A 22,896-nucleotide genomic window follows, 5' to 3' on the forward strand; every position below is an offset into this window, starting at 1 on the left:
CAGCGGGAAAGCCATTTATTTGCAGGTCCTAATAATTATTATTATTACTGCGTTATATAGAGCCATCGTATTCCGGCACAGAAAGGGTTATTGGGTTTCGGCAGAATATCCGGCATTGATACACGCAGCCGTGTTCTCTCTTTTTTTTTTTGTAAATCTGTTTTCTATTTTTTAAGAAAATAACATTTTCAACATTTCATAAAGTATTTCCTAACCAACAATTGGGTAAAATATTGAATGTTTGTGCTTTTTGGATTTTCGCTCGTGATTTGCTGAGCTCGGGATTTATTCTTCGCCGTTATCAGTTGTGCTTCGGCTTATTCTTATTAACGACTTTAACCTTAAAAAATACCTGCTTAAATACCGCACATTCCAGACACGTTTAATGTATATGAAAGCCAACGGTCCCTTTAAAAGTTCATATGATTGGCTGCTTTAATCAGTGGCCACAGAGGGGGTACTGCACTCCAGCTCCGGAGCTGCAGCTTCCCCTAAAGAAAAGTGCCCTTATTTATTTTTAAACATGCTGAATTTTAATTATTTTTGGACGCGTCGCCACCTGAGAGCCGAGAAGCTAAAAAAAGGCCTTTAACCCTTTAATGGGTTGTCCTTACACCCATTAAAAACAATGCATTGTGAGCCCATACACGTATGGGCTTTGTCATGAAGGGGTTAAGGGGATGCTATCCTTCCTGCTTTTGAACTTTTTTATTCAGTAATAGTGAATGTGCTTTATTAATTAGTGTTCCTAATGAACATTTTTTCCTATTTTCTACTTGGCCGGGACAAGAGTTTTTTTTTTTTATTTAAAACCTGAATTATTAGCCTTTGGCGCTTTTAGTGTTAATAAAAGCCTTAATAGTTTTTTTTTAAAGCTCTGTGTGCTTTATGGGTAAGAATGTATCAAACAAAAGATCCATTTAATACTTTGTTTGTCCCTGAAAATATTTTCACTAAAAATAAAATAAAACGCCGTTCCTTTTATAATAAAAACATGTTCCAGCGCGAATCCCAATTTTTCAGCGTTTTCCGTATAAATCTCGGTTTGTGCTTTTTTTCCCTTTCTTTCGGGGAGAGCTCATTGATCACGATCTGCGATTATTTAAAGAGAATCCTTTCTTTTTCTTTTCTGGAAAACGTTGCTTGGTGATTAATCGTGTAAATGCTGTAAAGCTGCTTTTTTTTGTGTTTGCGCTGAGATTATCGTTTTTCCGAAGAAGCCAATGGAAAAAAAAAAATTTGCATATGAAACGACGACAAAAATGGATTATTCTAAAGGCCGTATATGAGTATAAACGTATAGATATATCGCAAATAGTTTCGCTAAAAAGAATGCAAGAATCGGCCCCAATGCTCCGTGAGACGAAGAGACGGAGAAAAGGGCTTTTGTTCCCAAATTCTATTTACAATTAGGTTCCTTTTTCGGTTTCCGTGGGGGGGCTGGAATGGCGGAGGGCTGCGTGGGCTTGTAGAAATTCGGCGATCTCGGTGTGGGCAGAATTCAGAACAATAGACAGGGCTGTGTTCCCGACCTGCGTGAAAAAAAGGACAACAAAGAACGCGATTAATTCTCAGTTTTCACGCTATCCTTGTGTTGTTTCCAGCACCCATAGGGTTAAAAGTGGATTCCATCTGGAATTGAGAGGAACCTAAAAAATAAATGTAAAACTTGTTTTTTTTTCTTTCCTGCGGCTATGTTTTGAAAACTAGAAATAATTTCCGATTTTGACGTCTGTCTGAAACTAAAGAGTTAAACAGTTATGGGGGGGGGGGGCGAGAGATTCTGAAAGTTCCTGTTCCTGAAAGTTATGTTTCTGGAAATTGTGTCCTGAATCGCTGCCAACCGAAAGTAGATTTCAATTCCCATACAATTTATTCAATCAAAATATTATATATCTATATATAATTTATATTATTAATGTATTATTATTATTATTAATATTATTTTATTATTATCATTTGTGCAAAACATTTTATTTTATTTATTATTAACCTTCAATAAAATATAATCTTGCATTATACCAAATGTAAGAAAAATGGCAAATATATATTTTTTCCATGATGGAGGGAGAGAGAGGAAAAAATATAGAAATAAAATAAAAATAGCAGAAAATAATTCCCGGCATTGGCTATTATTACCCAACCGTTACCGCTGTCCTTTCCGATCGTATAAAAAGCTTTGTTATTTTTTGGGTGCGTTTCTTACGTTTCACTCATTTTGGAGCTGGGACCCCTGGGTAATGTCTATCCCATGCATGTTTAATACCCTCGCTGTATTACCCGCTACCACTTCTGCTGGGAGGCTCTTCCACTTATCTACCCCCCTCTCTGTAAAGTAAAACTTCTTTACCACTCCGAAGCGGTCGCGTTTGACAAATAAAAGCAATAAATTAATAATAATAAAACCAATTTTGGTAACAGACAGAAATACAGATTGTTACCATTGTTTTTCACCTTGATGTTCAGGCCCTGAATTCCCGGCACTCGTTATAAATCCCGGCGTATTATGTGAGTATGAAATGTTTGGTAATATTATTCGGCTGAGAGTGCTGGGGCGCCGGTGCGTGTAATTACATTTCTTTGAGCTACAAACCTAACAGCAAAATTGCAGCAGAAAAAGCATCGGAATAACAAATAAAAACATTCTGTGATTACAAATAACAGGAGAATCCGAGCCGCACCGTATACTGGGGAGGAAAAAAACAGCACTGGGGGTAGAAGAGACAATGTAACCATTAATCAACATCCTTCTACCCTTAAAGAAACCCAATAAACTCCCTTTATCTGCAGACCTGGAGGCGGCCATTGCTGTCAGTCATGTGATATTTTGGGTGACTTTCCCGGCTCAAACCCCACACTGAGCTGATGCTTTTTGGCAATGCTAATGAAGTCCATTCCTCCATAGACTTTCATTAGAGTGTCTGGCTGGGTGATTAAGACTGAGTCATTCTATTGTTCCCCACAGGCAGTATGATAAGGAGTCGGGGTGTTTAGTAGATCGGGGATCAGATAACAGAGCGGGAATCATACAAACGGCTGATATGCAGCTGCCTGAAAACATTATATTACGGGGGCAAAAACTACAACTGGGGTAAAAAAAAAAAACAGCTCAATATTTCTGAAATTTTTGTTTTCTGCCAGATTAAAATAAGATAAAAGTAGTTGAAGAAGCGCCGGTGATGACGATGATGACATCATTGTGAAGGACTCGCATTTCTCACCTGGTCAGACAGGTCGAAGTCACACTCGGGACGAGCGGCCAGGAGCTTCACGATTTCCAAGCTGCCGAGCTGGCAGGCCATCATCAGAGCCGATTCCCCGTCCTTATCTTGTAAGTTGGCGTCAGCGCCGCAGTTTAACAGAACTTTCACCATGTCTGAGCGTCCGTGGCTGACCGCCAGCATCAAAGCCGTCTGTCCGCCCTGGAACGGGAACATGTAATAACTACACCACAAGAAACTGCTGATGGAATACGTCGATCCGCAGGGGGTTATTTGCATTGGGGGACATAAAGCCGCCATACATTACAGCTTCACCTAAACCCACGAGGCTTTCCACAAACACGGAGGTCAGTCTGACCCTCACAGCGCTCCATTTGGGCCGACGCGGGGATGAAATTTCTCCAGAGCCCCGGCGTTCTAATTGGGGGCAAACCTGTAAATACGACCGGGTCCCGCAACGCGCAGCAATCACCATCAGTCACGAGGAACATAAAGGAGGGAAGTGGAGGATGCGGTACTCTGTGTACGTAAATGTACGCTGCTGTTTGTTTGGGGTCACTGAGCTGTATTCATGGAAAACAAGGAGATTTCTGTCTGTAACATAAATTACAAAAGGGATTCCTAATCATCAATTAGCCTTTTAAACTTAAACTTGGATCAGCAAACACAACGTGCCATTGGAACACAGGAGTGATGGGAGTGATAAAGGGCCATTGGAACACAGGAGTGATGGGAGTCATAAAGGGCCATTGGAACCCAGGAGTGATGGGAGTGATAAAGGGTCACTGGAACCCAGGAGTGATGGGAGTGATAAAGGGTCACTGGAACACGGGAGTGATGGGAGTGATAAAGGGGCATTGGAACACAGGAGTGATGGGAGTGATAAAGGGCCATTGGAACACAGGAGTGATGGGAGTGATAAAGGGCCATTGGAACACAGGAGTGATGGGAGTGATAAAGGGCCATTGGAACACAGGAGTGATGGGAGTGATAAAGGGCCATTGGAACACAGGAGTGATGGGAGTGATAAAGGGCCATTGGAACACAGGAGTGATGGGAGTGATAAAGGGCCATGGGAACACAGGAGTGATGGGAGTGATAAAGGGCCTCTGTGCGCCTATGAAGAGATTCCAATAAAAATCTGCCGTTTCCAGCTACAATAGTCATTTATAACATTAACCCCGTCTGCGCTGGATTTCTGATTCATTCCATGTTATTTTAATGGACAAAATGTGCTTTTCTTTCAAAAACAAGGACATTTCTAAGTGACCCCAAACTTTTGACCGGCAGTGTGTGTGTATATATATATATATATATATTTGTGTGTAAGAAGACGAGCAAATGAAAGATTAGAACAGAAGGAAAAAAAGACTGCAAAAGAAAAACGGGGTAGAAAAAGATCTCAAAAATGATTTTGCGATAAAAACATTAACTTTTTTCTTTCAGAGAAGTAACAGATTTTTTTTTGATTTCCTGTGAATTTCACTTGTATTTCTAGCTCTTTGGAAAATGTCTGGAATTCATCAGCTGCGTAACAAAAATGGGTCCGTTTAACTAGAATTAGAATAAATTATCCGAACATATGAAAGGCCTCTTGGTATCATTTCCACGTGACATCATCTTCTATGTATCCATATTAATGACATCATAACACAAGAATCCCGCCGCCGCCTCTCCTCTATAGACCCCCTTTCTCTATTCACATTGGGAGATAGTTCCGGACATATTTCAGCCAGATCCGAAAAAATCTCCGTTTTTATCAAATATTCACTAAAATGCGCAATAAACCAGGAAATAAAACGCTCTTTAAATACCATTTCTGGGGAAGAGGATTGCTGCAGTTCCACTGCTTTGCCCCCAAAATAGTCATTCATTCTCCAGCACTTATTGGATATCATATGATTTATAGGTTAATTACATTAGCGGCCAATTGGCCGGCTGCCCCTCGGCTAGCGCACCCCCAATAATACGAATGAGTATATATATATATACCGGGCTCGAGCTCAGGTTAAGATCTCCGCTGTTCAGAAGCTCCAGGACCACTTCCATATCTTCATCGGTTTCTGCGGCTGCCAGCGGCGTGAGCATCACCGGGGTGTAGCCAGCTTTATTCTGATGGTCCACATCACACACGCCTGGGGAGGAAAAACGGGAAATTCATGAAAGAAAAAAAGATAAAAATGCTTTCAGTTAGCATATGAGGTGGAGAACCCTAAAGATCCGTCTCTGACAGCTGCCTCTTGAAAATTTTCAGGAACCGGGTTAACTAATTGCTTTTTATCCGCGGTTTTCTCCTCCGTTCCGTTAATTAGACTCATTAAAGAAGCTGCAGCCTGTGAACGGCGGCGATTCAGGAAGCAGTAGGGCGCCGGCAAGCGGCCCCGACATCTGGAGAGTAATTACAGCATTTATGTAGATTTTAAGAGCACATCTGGCCGAGACGCTCGATAATACGAGACCCTCTCCCGACGACAAGTGTACAAAAACAAATGCTGCAGCGTGGATTTAATGTTCGCTAAAAACGAGTATTTTTAACTTATAAAACATGCTTAATATTCGATATTCAACCCCAGCGCTGTATACAGTAATGTAGATTATCAAAACTCTGTTTTTTTATCTCATTTTGTTCCAATAAACTCCCTTTATCTGCAGACCTGGAGCCGCCGGTGCTGTCAGTCATGTGATATTTTGGGTGACTTTCCCGGCTCAAACACCACACTGAGCTGATGCTTTATGGCGATGCTAATGAAGTCTGTTCCTCCATAGACTTTCATTATTCAGAGAGTCCTACTGGGTGATTAAAGCTGAGCCATTCTATTGTTTCCCACAGGCAGTATGATAAGTAGTCGGGGGTTTAGTAGATCGGGGATCAGATAACAGAGCGAGAATCATACAAACGGCTGATATGCAGCTGCCTGAAAACATTATATTATGGGGCAAAAACGACAAACTTTAACGTTTGGTTTCGTGGGACTAAACGGACATTTATTAATGAAACGAGCAGCAGGCAGGTCAGACGTTGAACTCCGCAGGACGGACCGGGTCGGTTCTGCCCAAATCCTCAGGGATCAGTAAAACCTCATTAGCTACAAAGTTTGCTCCGGCGTCCGGCTGAGGCTTCTGCGTCGGATTCTAAAGGGCAAAAAACTTGGCCGGCAGCTCGGGGAATGAAGAATTCCGCACAGAGTCACCGCCGAGTCCTCCCTGACTTTATCCAAAGGGAAGGAGGAATGAAGCCGCTGATGAGACCTCCCCTACCTGTCCGCAGCAGGAGTCTAACGATCCCGAAGTTGGAGTGCGAAACGCTGTAATGAAGGGCCGTGTTCCCGTTTTCATCGGCGATGTTGACCACCATCTGTAAGAGCCGCGGGCTGACGGACTCCAAGTCCTCCAGATACACAGCAACCAGATCCGGGCTGGAGGAGTCCTGGCTGGAGACTCGGAACCATTCCTGGCAGACGGTGTATAAGGATTGTCTCTACAAGAACAATCGCACGGAGATTAAACGTCACCAGGTCTCTTCTGCCAAAACACGATGGAGATCTTTAAACATCCCCAACCCCCACGCAAACCCCGCTGGCGCCAAAGCACGGTGCGCCCCCTTATAAAACCCCAACGCGGAACATAGTTCTAGAATACGCATGAAACGGTCCGAGCGAGAACTCCCTGCTCCATGAGAGCAAAGAGAAGTGGGGGCCACAGCCATGGCAGCTCTGGACTACAACTCCCATGATGCAGAGTAACCGAGCGGCTTGGGGGTCTCCTTATGTAGCATAAAGGGATACAGAAAAAATTCATAAAATGTTCAACATAAGATAAATGCGTATAAAATAAAGGGAAAAACATATAAATCTGCCATCTGGGTCTCTGGTCAGGAAGCTGAGATGGGTGGCAGCCTGTGGCAGGACCAGCATTATCTTATCAAATTCCTGACCGAAAGAGCTCTCAAAAAGGCTGCCTGAACCAATCAGCAACTTAACAGCAGGGAAGAGGTAACCAATCAACAACAATCAGAAACTTAGTGGTAGGGGAGAGATAACAGGGAGGACAATCATGGTGATCCTGGGAGCAGGAATATGGCTGCTCCCATCAGATATACTTATAGGGGGGTTAATATATTTATATATCATTTCTAGAGGTCATCTGGACCTAAAACATATTTTATATATATATATATATATACTGCAGAATGTCCTATATAATACCGTATTTGCTCGATTATAAGACGACCCTGATTATAAGACGACCCCCCAAAATCTGAATATTAACTTAGGAAAAAAAGAAAAAGCCTGATTAGAAGACGACCCCAATTAGAAGACGAGGGGTATTTTTCAGAGCATTTGCTCTGAAAAAAACCTTGTCTTATAATCGAGCAAATACGGTAATAATAATAATAATAATAATAATAATGATAATAATAATAATAATAATAATAATAATGATAATAATAATAATAATCACTATCATCATCATCATCCAAGAAACTTTAAGAAAAATGACCATTCTTTCAATAATATTTGCAATCTAGTTACACTGCAGAAAATAATATTTTTTTTTTCTTAAAATACCATAAATAAACTATTTGCCATAATCAATGTTATTACAGAAATGCCCAGAAATGCATCTTATTCACTACTATCCTCAAATATTAAAGAGGAATGTAAAGTAAGAAGAAGACATGAATGCAATTAAACGAGAGTTCGGCGGATATCTGCAGTGTGATGGAGAGCGAATAGATTTATAGAGAGGGATGAGGCTGTAGAATTGGAGTTCGGTCGGTAATCGGCGGCGCGTGCCGGAGGAGGCTAATTACACGTTTTAATAAATGAGGTTTAGAAAATAATTAATAAAAGGAACATTCTAACCGACGAGCCCCCCCCAGAGGGTCCCGCAGACCGGTAAATATAATGGAGCCTTTTGTATCGTTATACAGAAGTCATCTCCACGGCTAAAGAATAACGAGGAACCCTGCAGTCAAAACCCAATTTACAGAATAATGGTCTCGCTTTTCCTCGTCGGATTTCATTTTTGTTCTGAGGTTTTGTTATATAGATTATTAATGATTTAAACATAAAATGTGGACTCTACATTTATTTAAAGGCTCATTTTAGGAAGGCTTGAGTTTGTGGCCAAGTCCTGGCATGCAGCCTTCAATCAGGTTGTTTAACCCCTTGGCTGCTAAGCCATTTCACACCCTGGTGCTAAGCTAGTTTTCGGCATTTTGGTGCATCTCACGTTTAAAGGCGTTTCAAGTACATTTCTTGGGAATAAACTAAACAAACCATATATTGTCTTTTTCAGCACACCCAGCAGATTCCAAATATACCATTTTTATATGTGTATGTCTCATTAGATTTGCAAAATACAACCAAAAATGGGAAAAAGTGTAATTTTTCACTTCCAACTCAATAAAAACTAGTTTGTAATGTTATTTTTCTAAACTCTAATATCAAAACCTGTGTTGCTAAATATTTGTAGTAGGTACCCGGTCTAAAATAAACAGACATTGAGAACAATAGACTGTGTTTTTCTAATATTTTATTGCTAAAAGTTAAATTTATAAGACTATCACAAAATTCATCTTTAAATTTAATGCATGGCTGCGTCAATTAAACAGCTCTAGCTGCCCGGGATGTTAAAATATGCCAACAAAACTATATATTTTTAGAAACTACACCCCCAGCCGCAGCAAATGAGGTCTTATTTGTATTTGTATCACAAATCTGACTTGCACAACAAATAAGTGAATATCACACAAATAAAAATAAAAAATAAATAAAATTAAAAGCGACAAGTTCATTTATGTCTTCCGCACTCCAGGTTTGTCCTAGAAACACATGCAGCCCCTCATTTGATGCGCCAAGGGGTGTAGTTTCTGAAAATATATACTTTATGTACCATAATTTAACTTCCCAGCTGTCTAGAGCTGTCTAAATGCAGCCATCACCCCTAAATGTTTTAAGACAATTTTTTAACAAGATTCTCCAATCTGCCATATCTGAAGTTAAGGTGGTCGAGACATCTGGGAAGTTAAATTAGGGTACATAAAGTACACATTTCAAGAAACTACACCCCTTGGAGCTTCAAATGAGGGGTTACATGTATTTCTAGGACAAAAGTTAAGTTCACAGATAATGATGGAATATGTCGCTTTGGCTAGAAAATATGTTTTTTCTATCCATAACGACATGTTCATTTGTGTCTTGCGCACTCCAGGTTTGTCCTAGAAACACACGCAGCCCCTCATTTGATGCGCCGAGGGGTGTAGTTTTTGAAAATATGTACTTTTTGTGCCATAATTTAACTTCTTACGTGAGCAGTAATGCCACGTCAAGGCTTCAACCCTAATTACTGACCATTCACACGCTTTTCATATCTCCATTCACTCGCAGAAGCACACACCATACTTTCCATACATTCACTCGCAGAAGCACACACACCATTCTTTCCCCTTACAATCCCAAAGAGATGATCGTAAAGGGAGAAAAAAATCACTTTTACAGCAAAAATAAGTTTTGCAGTAAAAATGCAAGGGGCTCCAGGGATGACATGGTTAACTTACGTACTACAGGCTATACGGCTGATTTTTGCAGTTCCTCTGGATTTCAAAAATTGCCTTCCTCTACCATTGGCTAAATTTAACTCCATGATCAAAGGGATCATGGGGTTAAAATTTAGTATCGGCCATTTTTAAAAAGGGAATGTGACTTTTTATAGCTATATGATCGCTGTGGTAACATTGGCTACCACAGTGATCATTTAGCTAGAATACTTAAACTTTTTTTTTTTTTTTAAAGTTAAACCAGTTTATGTTTAGATAATTTAATTTGGGGGTCTCTAGGCAACTTTGATCTTTATTTATCTGCCTTTAGAGACCCCCAAATCATTTTTTTTTACTTTTTTTGTACATTTTTATTTTTTTAACATAATATTTTTTATACTTTTTTGACAAGCATTATACCGTTGGAAAGGTGAGGCGATTACCTTTCCAACGGTATATGTTGGGGGTCTGTAGCTGCTCAGATGCCTGAGATACAGGCATCTAAGCAGCATGCCCCCATACCGTGAAAACTGACAATTGTCAGTTTTCAATAAAGTTGCGCGGTGACGTCATCGCGTCATTACGCGCAACGTCACCGGCCGGATCGGGTGGTCCCAGTGATGCCCTTCAAAATGAGGGGCAGATCGCCGGGGTAGGTGGTGATGGGGGTCCACAGACCCCCATCAAGGTAGGAGAGTGCTAGCGACGGCATGGTGCCGTCGTTAGCACCTGACTGGGACTGCTAGCGACGGCACCATGCCGTCGTTAGCAGTCAAGGGGTTAAGAGAAAGGTCGTTGGACGTAAGGGTTGAGAGACGCGAGCGCTGTGTCGGCTTTAACATGCGCGGCACATCAGCAATGTAACATTCCTGCCAGTAACAGAATAGAAGCAAGGATACCGCACCAGCTGGTTGTCTGTTGTAGACTGGAGTTCTTCGAGGTGACTGCTCAGTATTTGGCATTCATGACGAAAGGAGTCGCTCACCACGAATCTGCAGAGGAACAAGAGATACGGCGGAAATGTCAACTTCAATCAATAGCCTGCAGGGACTATGCCAAAACCAACCGGCAACAAACAGGTTAACCAGCTTTTAGACCTATTCATTGCCTGAGGGATGGAAATTAGAGGATTGAAGGCTAAGGTGTAATGCAGGGAAGTTTTACTTTACTGAGAGGGTGGTAGATACGTGGAACAGCCTCCCAGCAGAAGTGGTAGAGGGTAATACAGTGAGGGTATTAAATATGCATGGGATAGACATACGGCTCCTGAATCTAAGACCAGACCAACGGCTGAATAAGGTTGGAGTCTTCAACATGCGGGAGAATCGGACAGACGGTGGCCGAATGGGGCCGATCTTCAGGCATTTAGACCTCAGAATTTTGGAGGTGAAAGTGTTAAATCTGTATAAATCCTTCTTTGTTGACATTAAAACGTTTAAAAATAGAAACGTTTTTGACAGCGGCCCCCGCGAGCCAGAAAAACACAAATGGAAAGTATTATCCGCAACGCGTTCTACAAAATACGCTGAAAACCTGCAGCTTCGGGGGCAAAGAGTAAAAAAAATAATAACTTCATACGAGCAGAGATTCCAAACAACAATGTAACAGAGTCCGGCCCGTTATACAGATTATTACATAACATCGTCTAAAAAACTCATCACACAAAACCCAAAACTTTTCACCTAAGATAACCGACTGGGGATCCAACTGCTGTATTATCTGCTTAATATTTTTCTTCTTAAAAAACTTCTAAATGGTTTAATATTAAAACTGGGGGGGTTATATTACTGTATACAGCGCTGGGGGTTATATTACTGTATACAGCGCTGGGGGTTATATTACTGTATACAGCGCTGGGGTTATATTACTGTATACAGCGCTGGGGTTATATTACTGTATACAGCACTGGGGGTTTTATTACTGTATACAGCGCTGGGGGTTATATTACTGTATACAGCGCTGGGGGGTTATATTACTGTATACAGCGCTGGGGGTTATATATTACTGTATACAGCGCTGGGGGTTATATTACTGTATACAGCACTGGGGGTTACATTACTGTATACCGCGCTGGGGGTTATATTACTGTATACAGCACTGGGGGTTATATTACTGTATACAGCGCTGGGGGTTATATTACTGTATACAGCGCTGGGGGTTATATTACTGTATACAGCGCTGGGGGGTTATATTACTGTATACAGTGCTGGGGGTTATATTACTGTATTCAGCGCTGGGGGTTATATTACTGTATACAGCACTGGGGGTTATATTACTGTATACAGCGCTGGGGGTTATATTGCTCTATCCAGTGCTGGGGGTTATATTACTGTATACAGCGCTGGGGGTTATATTACTGTATACAGCGCTGGGGGGTTATATTACTGTATACAGCGCTGGGGGTTATATTACTGTATACAGTGCTGGGGGGTTATATTACTGTATACAGCGCTGGGGGTTATATTACTGTATACAGTGCTGGGGGTTATATTACTGTATACAGTGCTGGTGGGTTATATTACTGTATACAGCGCTGGGGTTATATTACTGTATACAGTGCTGGGGTTATATTACTGTATACAGTGCTGGGGGGTTATTACTGTATACAGCGCTGGGGGTTACATTACTGTATACAGTGCTGGGGGGTTATTACTGTATACAGCGCTGGGGGTTATATTACTGTATACAGTGCTGGGGGGTTATTACTGTATACAGCGCTGGGGGTTATATTACTGTATACAGCGCTGGGGGTTATATTACTGTATACAGCGCTGGGGGTTATATTACTGTATACAGCGCTGGGGGTTATATTACTGTATACAGCGCTGGGGGTTATATTACTGTATACAGCGCTGGGGGTTATATTACAGTATACAGCGCTGGGGGTTATATTACTGTATACAGCGCTGGGGGTTATATTTCTGTATACAGCGCTTGCACTTCATTGGTTGATGGCAGAGGAGCCCCTGCTCGCGACCAATAGAGTTGCTCGTACCGACCGTTATAATCCTGGGTATCGCGTTCTAAGCCGCTGCGTGATCTAATGTGTAAATTTTGCATTAAAGGTCTCGCGGCTCGCGTTCCCAGCGTATCCAGTGACTCCCCGAGCGATACATTCTGCGGTTACCTTTGTGCGGTTTGTTGGGTCTCGGACACGTTGGGTTCCGGAGACTCCGCAGAATCTCCCGGTTTACGCTCCGGGTCCGGCTCTAGCGCGTCGTCCGTTCGGTTGTTGCCATCATCGCCTGGGCGCGCCGGGGCCGAAGCCTCTTCCTTCTCGTTGTCGGGGGCGCAGTATTCTTCCGAGGAGTCCTCGCTCGATGTGGTTTCGTAACTAAGGACACCGGAACGAGATATAAAAAGAGAGGAAAGAACCGGAACAATCCAAACATTCCAGAAGAGATTAGTGACGTTCTAGAGCCAAACACCAAACAGAAAATCTAGATTCTCTCTCTTGGGAAATTGGACCCCCAGAGCTGCCCCTATGGCCCCTGATACAAACTTCCATGTTTTGTATTTTTTTAAGCGTTTGGTTCTGTGGTAAAGCTGCTGTTCCACTCACTCTGCTGAATTGAAGATTTTGTGTAACTAAACGCAGCGATTACTGTTTCATGTCCAAAAATAATGATTTCATTAAAATGTCAGGGAATCCTTAGCTGTCATGTGACATAAAAACAAGTGCTGATAGGACGTTGCCGTAGAAACTGAAAAAGCACCTAAAAAAGTTTGCGTGGTTTTTTTTATAAGATGAAACTTTAATAGGAAGCAATAAAATGAGAAATTATGGGAAAAAAAATAAAACTCACGACGTAGCATCCATTATACAGAGATAATTACCGTACTTTTTTTTCGCTCTAGACGGGATCCGCTGCTGTTTGGGGGAGACCCGGGAGGGAACTCAGTATAAAGGAACCCCACTTTATTCTCTGCCCTTTTCCTCTGCAGACCAAAGACCCCGACCCTGGCTATGCTGCATTAAAGTGAGGGGAACTTGTATGGAATTCGTTAAATTCTGAGATGGTGGTCGATAAGTGGAGCAGCGTCCCAGCAGAAGTGGTAGAGGGTAATACAGTGAGGGTATTAAACATGCATGGGATAGACATACAGCTCCTGAATCTAAGACGAGACCGACGACTGATTAATGTTTGAGTTGTTACAGTAGGAGAAACGGGCGACTAGACGGGGGCCGAATGGGGGGCCGACCTGCCGACAGGTTCTGTGTTTCCATATAAATAAATGATATATTTTATGTTTTCTGATACTGAGCCGCAGAAACGGCTTTTTGTATAAATAAAGGTTTGTTTCACCAAGTCTCTGTCTGAATTATTTGTGAGGCGGCATGTTACCCCATGGGTGGGTATGTGTTGTCGACCGATACAGACCCTAATTGGTTAAAAAAGATCTCTGATCGCACATTGGATGAAATTGGAGTCGACATTTATTAGTAATGAGCGTCGATATTACTAGTAAACTTACCGTATTTTAGGTAGAAGCTGCAGCTACAGATCGGTAGCTTCCCTGCTTCTCTGTGGTCTGACGATTCCCAGCACTGATTGGCCGCTTGAAGCTTGAGTGTTGGGAATCGTCAGACCACGGAGAAGCAGGGAAGCTACTGATCTGTAGCTGCAGCTTCTACCTAAAATAAGTTACTTTTTGATGTCTGGAGTCTCTGGACAGATTCTAGTTCACCCCTGCAGTTTAAGGTTATTATATTAAAGTTTAAAAATCTTATCCGCTTTGTGGCATCCAAAAATGAATAGTTTTCACACGAGGTTAAATGCACGGAGACGACACGGTTACGCGTTGTTAATTTTAGGCTTTGAAGGACATCTGTCAGATTCAGGATAAAATATTAAAGATTTAAACAAAAACACTTAGGCTATGACATATATTTTTGTTAGGTTTCGTGTACAGTGCTGCGTATATCCGGGGATGTAAGGAAGGACACCGTAAAGCCCCTAACTGTTTTCAGAGTAGATCTCCGTCCGGTGTCTGTCGGACTATAAGCCTCATCATCCCCAACCAGAGTCTGTTCCGCAGGGGGCTCCAGGGTTTGGGTGCCATGAGAAGGATGCAAGTTACACAAAAACGGAAAATTCTTTACAAAGTCACACTGCTTGGTGTCCTCTCGATGCTTACCCACCATTGACCCCGACGAACTGGAGATTCTTCTTGGTGTGAGTTTTGTGACCACCTGTGCTGCTGCAGCTGCTGCTTTTCTTTTTCATTATGGATTTCAGGCTACTTTTTGGGGACGCTTCTGCTGCAAACAGGAAATGGAACAAATCCATTATCAGCCAGAAATAGCAGAAATTCCAGTTATTTTGTGTATTCGGCTGGAGCTAATCGGGTAGAAATTTGTAAAAATACAAGGTGTTCATATAAATAAGGACGGTAACAGTCGCTACTGGGGGTAGCTGAAAAAACTGCTGACTTTGAGTCGGGGGAAGGAATTTTTCATCGCACTTGCCTTTTTCTACATAGGGAGATCCTGTGCTGCATAGAAGGAACTAAAGAGTGCAACGGGAAAAGCCTTCCCCCAGCTAGAAAAACGATATTAAAACAATTTTAGCTTCCAATTTAAACCGTAATAAAACTTCATAATAATTTGGGGCTTCAGTTGGACTAAAGGCTCTGGACTAAGCTGTTTATTTTCTACCCCGCGAGGTCCAATTGTAACCAGCGCTTTTTCATACAATTAGTATCACGGTCTGCCAGCTACATAGAAAAGAGCGCCAAGTAAGTCTCAGCTGTTTGAAACGCTGATCACATTACAGGTTTTTTGGTCTGGAGTTCATAAATGGAAAGAATTTCCTAATTAATTGCGCGTTTCACTTAAATTCCACCCCACTCGCTCCTCTCGTTATATAAATCAAGAAAACGCTCTTTCCTTATCTCTGTAAACTGAGAAGGATTGCCCAGCGGACGAGAAGTTAACTAAACAACCGAACTGCCGTTATCATTAGTCAGGTCAAAATTCTGAAGGTGATTAGTTAACCCGGACATTCTAAGCCGGCCATCTTTAGATCGTCAGCTCACTAGCGTAGCCAGAAACTTCGTATAAAAGCGTCATAAGGCTAGATTGCAAGCTCACGGGCCGGGTCCACAACCCCTGTTGTGCCGGTATGTGCAAATGTATATTTGTTATGTATGTGTTAACCGTCCCGTTTAAATGGTACAGCGCTTAATAATTAAAGTATAATAATAATAAAAATAATAATATTCAGGCTAACCATTTTCATGTTAGAAGCATCTGGGACTGAGTTTTATAGTTTCATTTATGGACGTATTACTAAAAAACTCTTTTTTTAAAATGTTTTTAAACTATTTTCTTTAACAGCCGTAATAAAAGAAGAAATATTTTCTTGATTTTCTGCTTACCCAACGGTTGGCTTCCCGTCCGAGAACTCTCCTTCTCCGATGGGCTTTGCGTTGAGTAGACGGATGATAGTAAATCCAGGGTGTTCACCAGCTGATTATAGATAGAGCTGAGCTTTGATGCCGGTTGTTTCACGGCACTCGCTAGATCTGGGGATCCTTTTTCAAGATACGTCCACTGTTCCTGCAAGAGATCCTGGATCCTCTGGACATACTTCCCTACTGAGGGATCGGGTGGACCTTGGCTCTCCACTGGGCAGTCCTTCGTTTCAGCTTGGACTTGCTCACAGCCACTTGCTTTACTTCCGCCAGCATGCGTCTCCAGCAGGTCATCCGCGGTACGACCTTGGCTTCCATCACTTATTATGGCTTCCTTTCTTTCCTCTTCCAGGCAAACCAAATGTCCATCATTCATGGGATCCTCTGTAATATACGTCTCCATCCATTGGTCTGAAGCCTCTCCTTTGTGGTTTTTCATTCTTTCACAGTTCTCACATAACCTAGAGTCTTCTCGATCCACTGTCATCTCACCGCATCCCACCGAGGAAGTGTCCACCATGACGTTAACTTGCATGCTTTGGTCGCATGTCTCCTGTAGGTCCTTGATCTGTACCCGCTCGGTGTTCACTGCGATATCTCTGCATTGTGCTTCTACTTTTCGCCCTGAGTTGATAATCTCCTCTTTTTCGCCTATCCTCTTTTCGAGGTCGCCAATGTGCGCGTCCTTTGCTTTGATGTCATTACTTTGTTTCTCCACCAACATCTTAAGGTTTTGTAGCTCCCTCGTGCTGTCTCGTAACCGGTCCTTGAGATCCGCAATCTGTCTTTCTATACCTGAAAACACAGAGTCGTTTAACTCGGGAGAGCTCAGTTGTCCAAGACTTTCTCCATTTCCCACGGCCACGGCTCCAGCCCCGGGTTCACTTTCTGAAACGGTTAATTCCAGAGCGTCGCGTTCCTTTTTATCTGTGAAGAGTCCTGAAAGAGATTTTAACCGAGTGCTAAGCATGTTATTCTTCCCTTCGAGAACCGATATGGTCTTCTTCAGTTCCGGAATGGCTTTTAACTGGTTCTCGAGGTCCTGTATCCGTGTAAGAGCTTCGGCGATCTGGTTATGGGGGCCTGTATGCGATGGCGGTTGGGGTTCTTGAGAGTGCTGTTGCCTGCTTTCGCCGTGGCTGTTGACCGCTTGTGGAAGCTTCAGGTACTGGGTGTGATCGGAAGACATTGTGCTTTGAGGAAGGGTCGCCGGCATACTCGTTGCTCTCAGAAATTGGGGTCTTTCTCTACAGCCGCTGAAGTCCTCAGGGCAGACGTCTCCCACGGACCTGGGAGCATCCGGCGCATTATCTTTCCTTCTGTAGTTGAGCTCATGAACGTACCGAAGGCGCAGGGACGACTCGCTCGGTGTGATGGCGCCGCCATCTTTTACGTCCGCTTTATAGCTGTTGGGACTCCAAGTCCGACTGGCGGTGGAGCTGTAATACTGCGAGCCACTGTCCGGCACGCTAAAATTACGAGGAAGGGTGCTAAATTTGGACTGCTTTGCCCTCCGGTGGATATGAATCCTCTTGATGGTATTTCCTTTCTCGATGTCATGGACGTATTTGAGAAAGTCGAGGTCTAGGTGAAACCCGTAGGGCGTCTCCACAGAATACGACATGCGGTTTTCATTCTTCTTTGTCTTCGATGGAACGTCTTCGCCTACGAAAGACAACAAAAGATTAAAATGGTCAGAAAAAAACATTTAATGGCGATTATCTGTGTCGGAGCCCGCTGATAAAAAGCTAATAAAATGAATACATTGTAGAGGAGACGGTAGATTAAATTGCCACGGCCGCCATCGCCAGTCTCTCCCCGCTGGTAACCGTCAGCAATATTATTCCCAAATACCCCGCACATTAATCAGATGCCCCCCCCGCGTACAATTAGCCGCCTTTGCTGCAGAATAAGCCCCGAGCTCAACGCACGGCACAATCTTTGCATTTCATTAGCAGACATCATTAACAGCCAGACGATCGCTAAAAACATTCAGATAAATAATGTCTGCCCGAGCCCGGCGCTTTATCGCTAATCTTCTGCCTAACGTGGGAGCTGGTCCTGTAAGGAAGGGTAGATAGTAACCAGGGGTAGATTGTAACCAGGGGTAGATAGTAACCAGGGGGATACTGTACCCAGGGGTAGATTGTAACCAGGGGTAGATTGTAGCCCAGGGGTAGATTGTAACCAGGGGCAGATAGTAACCAGGGGTAGATAGTAACCAGGGGTAGAGAGTAACCAGGGGCAGATAGTAACCAGGGGTAGAGTGTAACCAGGGGTAGATAGTAACCAGGGGTAGAGAGTAACCAGGGGCAGATAGTAACCAGGGGTAGAGTGTAACCAGGGGTAGAGAGTAACCAGGGGTAGGTAGATTGAGCTGGGTCCACTTTCGGAGAGTTTGTCCACACCTGATTGTAACGTTGAATAAAGTTACTTGGATTTTATTTGTACTTTATTAGTTTTTTTTTTCATTCTGTCAGTTGCTATGGTGACATACATTGTTGTAAAACTAGAAATCACAATTTATCGATAAAGGGTTTTTTATTCATTTATTTTTTTATCAGATTTAGTCTGAAAGATATTTAGTGTATTTTGTGTTTGATATATTTTACAAATATGGCTGCGAATCCCGCTGGGAAAAAGTGGAACGCGCCGCGGGTGAACGTGGATTGGTGATCTGATTTTATACACGGATGGTTACAGGACTCTTTTGACTCGACTACCAGGGTGATATTCTATAAATTTATATGTAAGGTACTATTTTTAAATAAATATTTGATTTTTCCTATTTTGGAGGATTGAAGGTTTGGAGGATCTGCCCTAAAAACTAAACATTCTGTGAGTTCTCGTTATAGATAAAATATGTTATTTTTGGCCATGTAGCATTTTATACACATCACACTATGTGGGTTCGGTGGGGTTGTCGGGGTCCAGCGGGGTTCATTCTCCTTCTTCAGGATCTTCGGGTTCTGTTCGTTCCATAAGTTGGAATTTTTATAAATCTATGATAAGTTATAACATAAATGCGGAGCTCCTGCTGTATATTTTATTAAATTAGATTGTCCCGGTCCAACATCCTATCAGATCACAAACACGGCCATTGTTCCTTCCGCTCGGTGGCCTCCTGGTTGACCCTCACAATATGTAATGAGAAGGTTGAATGACATTAAGAAGCATCCGTCATGGTGTCAGTTAAGGCCCATATGCCCCGTTCCAGACCCCATGGAGGGTTCATCGCTGGGTCAACTGTGTGTCAAGACTGCAGAATGATAGCAGCGGCCTTAATGTATATATATGGAAAATACAAGCTAAGGGGCTTACCTGTAATGAAGGATAGTGGAGGTGGATGAGTGATAGAGGGTAATACAGCGAGGGGATTGAAACATGTATGGGATGGGAATGATGAATCTTGAATATGAGACCAACGAGCCAATAAGGTTTGAGATCTTACAGAAATGCGTGGATGAGATGGACCCAGCGGTTCTTGGCTGCCATCAAAGCCTACATTCTAGGCTGATTTCTGGTCGGTCGCCATGGAATTTAGATGTAGCTGGGATGTTCTTATTTAGCAGAAAATTTACTGAAAAATGGCACGTTAGCTTATTCCCCAGAAATTAGTGTCATATTATGGTATTTAAGGAAAAAATACAATGCAACCAATATTCACCAATAAATTAGTTTGACAATGGTGTAACAAAACATCTCCAGACATTAACATGGGATTAAATGTTCCATGCTCTCCCCATCACCATTCCATGTGCTCACCATCACCATTCCATGCGCTCCCCATCACCATTCCATGCGCTCCCCATCACCATTCCATGCGCTCCCCATCACCATTCCATGCGCTCCCCATCACCATTCCATGCTCTCCCCATCACCATTCCATGCTCTCCCCATCACCATTCCATGCTCTCCCCATCACCATTCCATGCTCTCCCCATCACCATTCCATGCTCTCCCCATCACCATTCCATGCTCTCACCATCACCATTCCATGCTCTCCCCATCACCATTCCATGCTCTCACCATCACCATTCCATGCTCTCCCCATCACCATTCCATGCGCTCCCCATCACCATTCCATGCGCTCCCCATCACCATTCCATGCTCTCCCCATCACCATTCCATGCGCTCCCCATCACCATTCCATGCTCTCCCCATCACCATTCCATGCTCTCCCCATCACCATTCCATGCTCTCCCCATCACCATTCCATGCTCTCCCCATCACCATTCCATGCTCTCACCATCACCATTCCATGCTCTCCCCATCACCATTCCATGCTCTCCCCATCACCATTCCATGCTCTCACCATCAGCCTTTTTAAAAAAAAAAAAAAAAAGCCATACCGTTTGTTTTCTCCATTCTGGGTCTGCGTTGAGATCTATCTAGAATCCTTCATCCACAGCGTGAAGCCAGAGCGGGCGACCTGCAGAGAAGATATTAAAAAATATATAAAGTCGCTTCATACCATTAACGCATCACGGAGAGACGCTGCAATACAATACGATTACTGCTCACAGGAACGCAGAGGTTTGGGTTCACATTTTTATACTGAAGTTTTTTTACACTAAAGAAAATAAACAAAAGAAACATTTTAGTGAAAGCCGACTGTTCCCAACAGAATCTATGTCTGGGTTTTATCCCACCATACAGATTCCTGGGCCGGTAACTAGATTTCTGCAATCATGGGGAAAATGTTTGGGGTCTCTTGAGGTCCATATTATACATTCTGGTGCTGCGACCCCTATAACATAATCAGTCGTTGGTCTCGTCTTAGATTCAGGAGCCGTATTTCTATCCCATGCATGTTTAATCCCCTCACTGTATTACCCTCTACCACTTCTGCTGGGAGGCTGTTCCACTTATCTATCACTCTCCCGATAAACTAAAATTTCCTAACATTCCTTCAAAACAGAGACATGAAACTCGAACAATTTACTCCAAAGTATGGTCTGATCTGCACCAGGGGTAGCGAACAGGTCCCAACATCAGCGAGTTTCCCATGATGCACCGCGCGCAGACCGCCGGCTGATTACAACGCAAGCCGACGTTACGCAACACTTGGAAAGCCACCTCTTGGCTGTCCGTGACCTATAAACTCGCCGACAGCCCAGGCTTGCCGGTCGCTGACGATAATATTTACTGACAGCGTCACATTTACCAAGATAAGTGAAAACAAATTAATTATTAATATTATTATTTTAGTATTTTTTTTTTTATACAAAAAAATCTCACCCAGAACCCCCCTCCCCGTCGCTCGCTGAATGGAGTCGTTTGTCAATAAGTATCGTTTTTTTATAGTTTTTATACGTTAAATATTCTTTTTTTTATGCTCAATGTAAAGCAGGGTCCAGCTTGTGCACGCTCTAACTCCCATAACTCTCATCCATAACATCAGTTTTGGCAGCTGCTGATAAAATGTGCCGTATTATGTCAGGTGTCGGTAGTCTAAACAGTCTACGCAGACTAAGGGCTGGCTGAGGGTGACGAGAGCTACAGTCCAATATCTTTCCAATGGCGGGGGCCGCCTACTGATGCGCGTTCTGTAAACCGCAGGACGCCTGTCTGAAATTAAATGTCAAGCGTGTTAATAAAATCAGCGTCTGCCAGACCCCCCCCCCCGGTCTGAGCTGAAATGCAAGCGGAAGATGTAGGGACGAGGGAGAGAACGTCGATGAAACTTAATTGATCAAACAGAAGACACAAAACGTATAAAAAATAAAAAAAGCATAAAAATTTGACTGGAAAAGATCTAACACTTTATATTCTCCGAGCAGAGGCTCCCTAATCACAGACATTAGCATAGATCATATAACATTTACACATAAAAGAGATTTTTAATGAGCCAGCGAGGAAACGAGATGCAATTAGTCGTCGACTACATAAAAAAAAAAATTAGAATAAAGAAAAAAAAAGAGAGAAAAAAATCAGCAATTCCTCATTAAAACGTCGTCGATATGCCGGAGGCTGTCTCCTTCTCTCCTGCATTGCAGCAAGTGGGATCGGGGAGAAAAAAAATTCACAGGAACAGCTCAATATCTGCAAAAAATATGTATCGTGGAGAGACAAAAACATCCTACCTGCATGATCCGAAACGCGCAGGACACGCACACGCACACACACGTCTCCGCCGGAGATCCGTGCCGGAATGTTTACAGCAGACAGAAAACGGGCTTTCTAGCTACAAGCGGTCAGGTGATCAGTGACCTTCACAGACGTGCAAATAAAAAAATAGTAAGGTGGGGGGGTTGCAAAAAAACTTGAATAAAAGGTCCATAAAGTGAAGGTTCCGCCCCCCCCTTTTTTTGTTATTTGTTTAGACGAGGTTCTGTTTATAAACATCGTTTCTTGAGACGCGTGGGAACGGAATGCTTGGATATTAAAAAAAAAGATAGGTTTGGTGAATTTGTCGGGACAACAACAACAAAAAAAAATAGTTGGTTTGTTTAATTATTAACGGGAGATACAGAAGGTTATGGAAAAAAAATTCAACAGAGAAAATTCTAGAGACTGGAAATTTCACAAAAGACGTCTGAGTTTCAGTCGATTTTACATAATTAGCACTCAGCAAAAAATATGAATTTCCTTAACTCTGTTCAGTATGACTTCTGCATCGCGGGGCTGATGGAAGAAGAGATTCGTTTGTAAAAGGAAAGTGATTGTTAAAGAAAGAGAATTCTGTAACATCTCCTCCAGAGGACAATCTAGAGA

At 42.7% G+C, this 22,896-nt stretch overlaps 1 protein-coding gene across 4 annotated transcripts in view; it reads right to left on the minus strand.

The window, feature by feature from the left end:
* Nucleotides 1–276: 276 nt before the first annotated feature.
* KANK4 (KN motif and ankyrin repeat domains 4) overlaps nucleotides 277–22,896 on the minus strand; it is a 38,360-nt gene continuing 15,740 nt past the window's right edge. For 2 of the 4 annotated variants that reach the window (XM_053469531.1, XM_053469533.1), the window contains exons 2-10: nucleotides 20,532–20,611; nucleotides 16,144–17,844; nucleotides 14,902–15,025; nucleotides 12,890–13,096; nucleotides 10,667–10,754; nucleotides 6,480–6,699; nucleotides 5,214–5,356; nucleotides 3,222–3,422; nucleotides 277–1,532 (exon numbers count right to left, since the gene is read on the minus strand). In XM_053469531.1, the coding sequence (XP_053325506.1) occupies nucleotides 1,410–1,532; nucleotides 3,222–3,422; nucleotides 5,214–5,356; nucleotides 6,480–6,699; nucleotides 10,667–10,754; nucleotides 12,890–13,096; nucleotides 14,902–15,025; nucleotides 16,144–17,844; nucleotides 20,532–20,547 (2,823 nt within the window). In that variant the 5' untranslated portion in view covers nucleotides 20,548–20,611 and the 3' untranslated portion in view covers nucleotides 277–1,409. Of the gene's footprint in view, nucleotides 1,533–3,221; nucleotides 3,423–5,213; nucleotides 5,357–6,479; nucleotides 6,700–10,666; nucleotides 10,755–12,889; nucleotides 13,097–14,901; nucleotides 15,026–16,143; nucleotides 17,845–20,531; nucleotides 20,612–22,265; nucleotides 22,334–22,896 lie in introns of those variants that run through there. The other 2 variants (XM_053469532.1, XM_053469534.1) reach the window with 2 other exon arrangements.

The sequence above is a fragment of the Spea bombifrons genome, chromosome 6, assembly GCF_027358695.1.
Source record: "Spea bombifrons isolate aSpeBom1 chromosome 6, aSpeBom1.2.pri, whole genome shotgun sequence".
NCBI classification, from domain to species: domain Eukaryota; kingdom Metazoa; phylum Chordata; class Amphibia; order Anura; family Pelobatidae; genus Spea; species Spea bombifrons.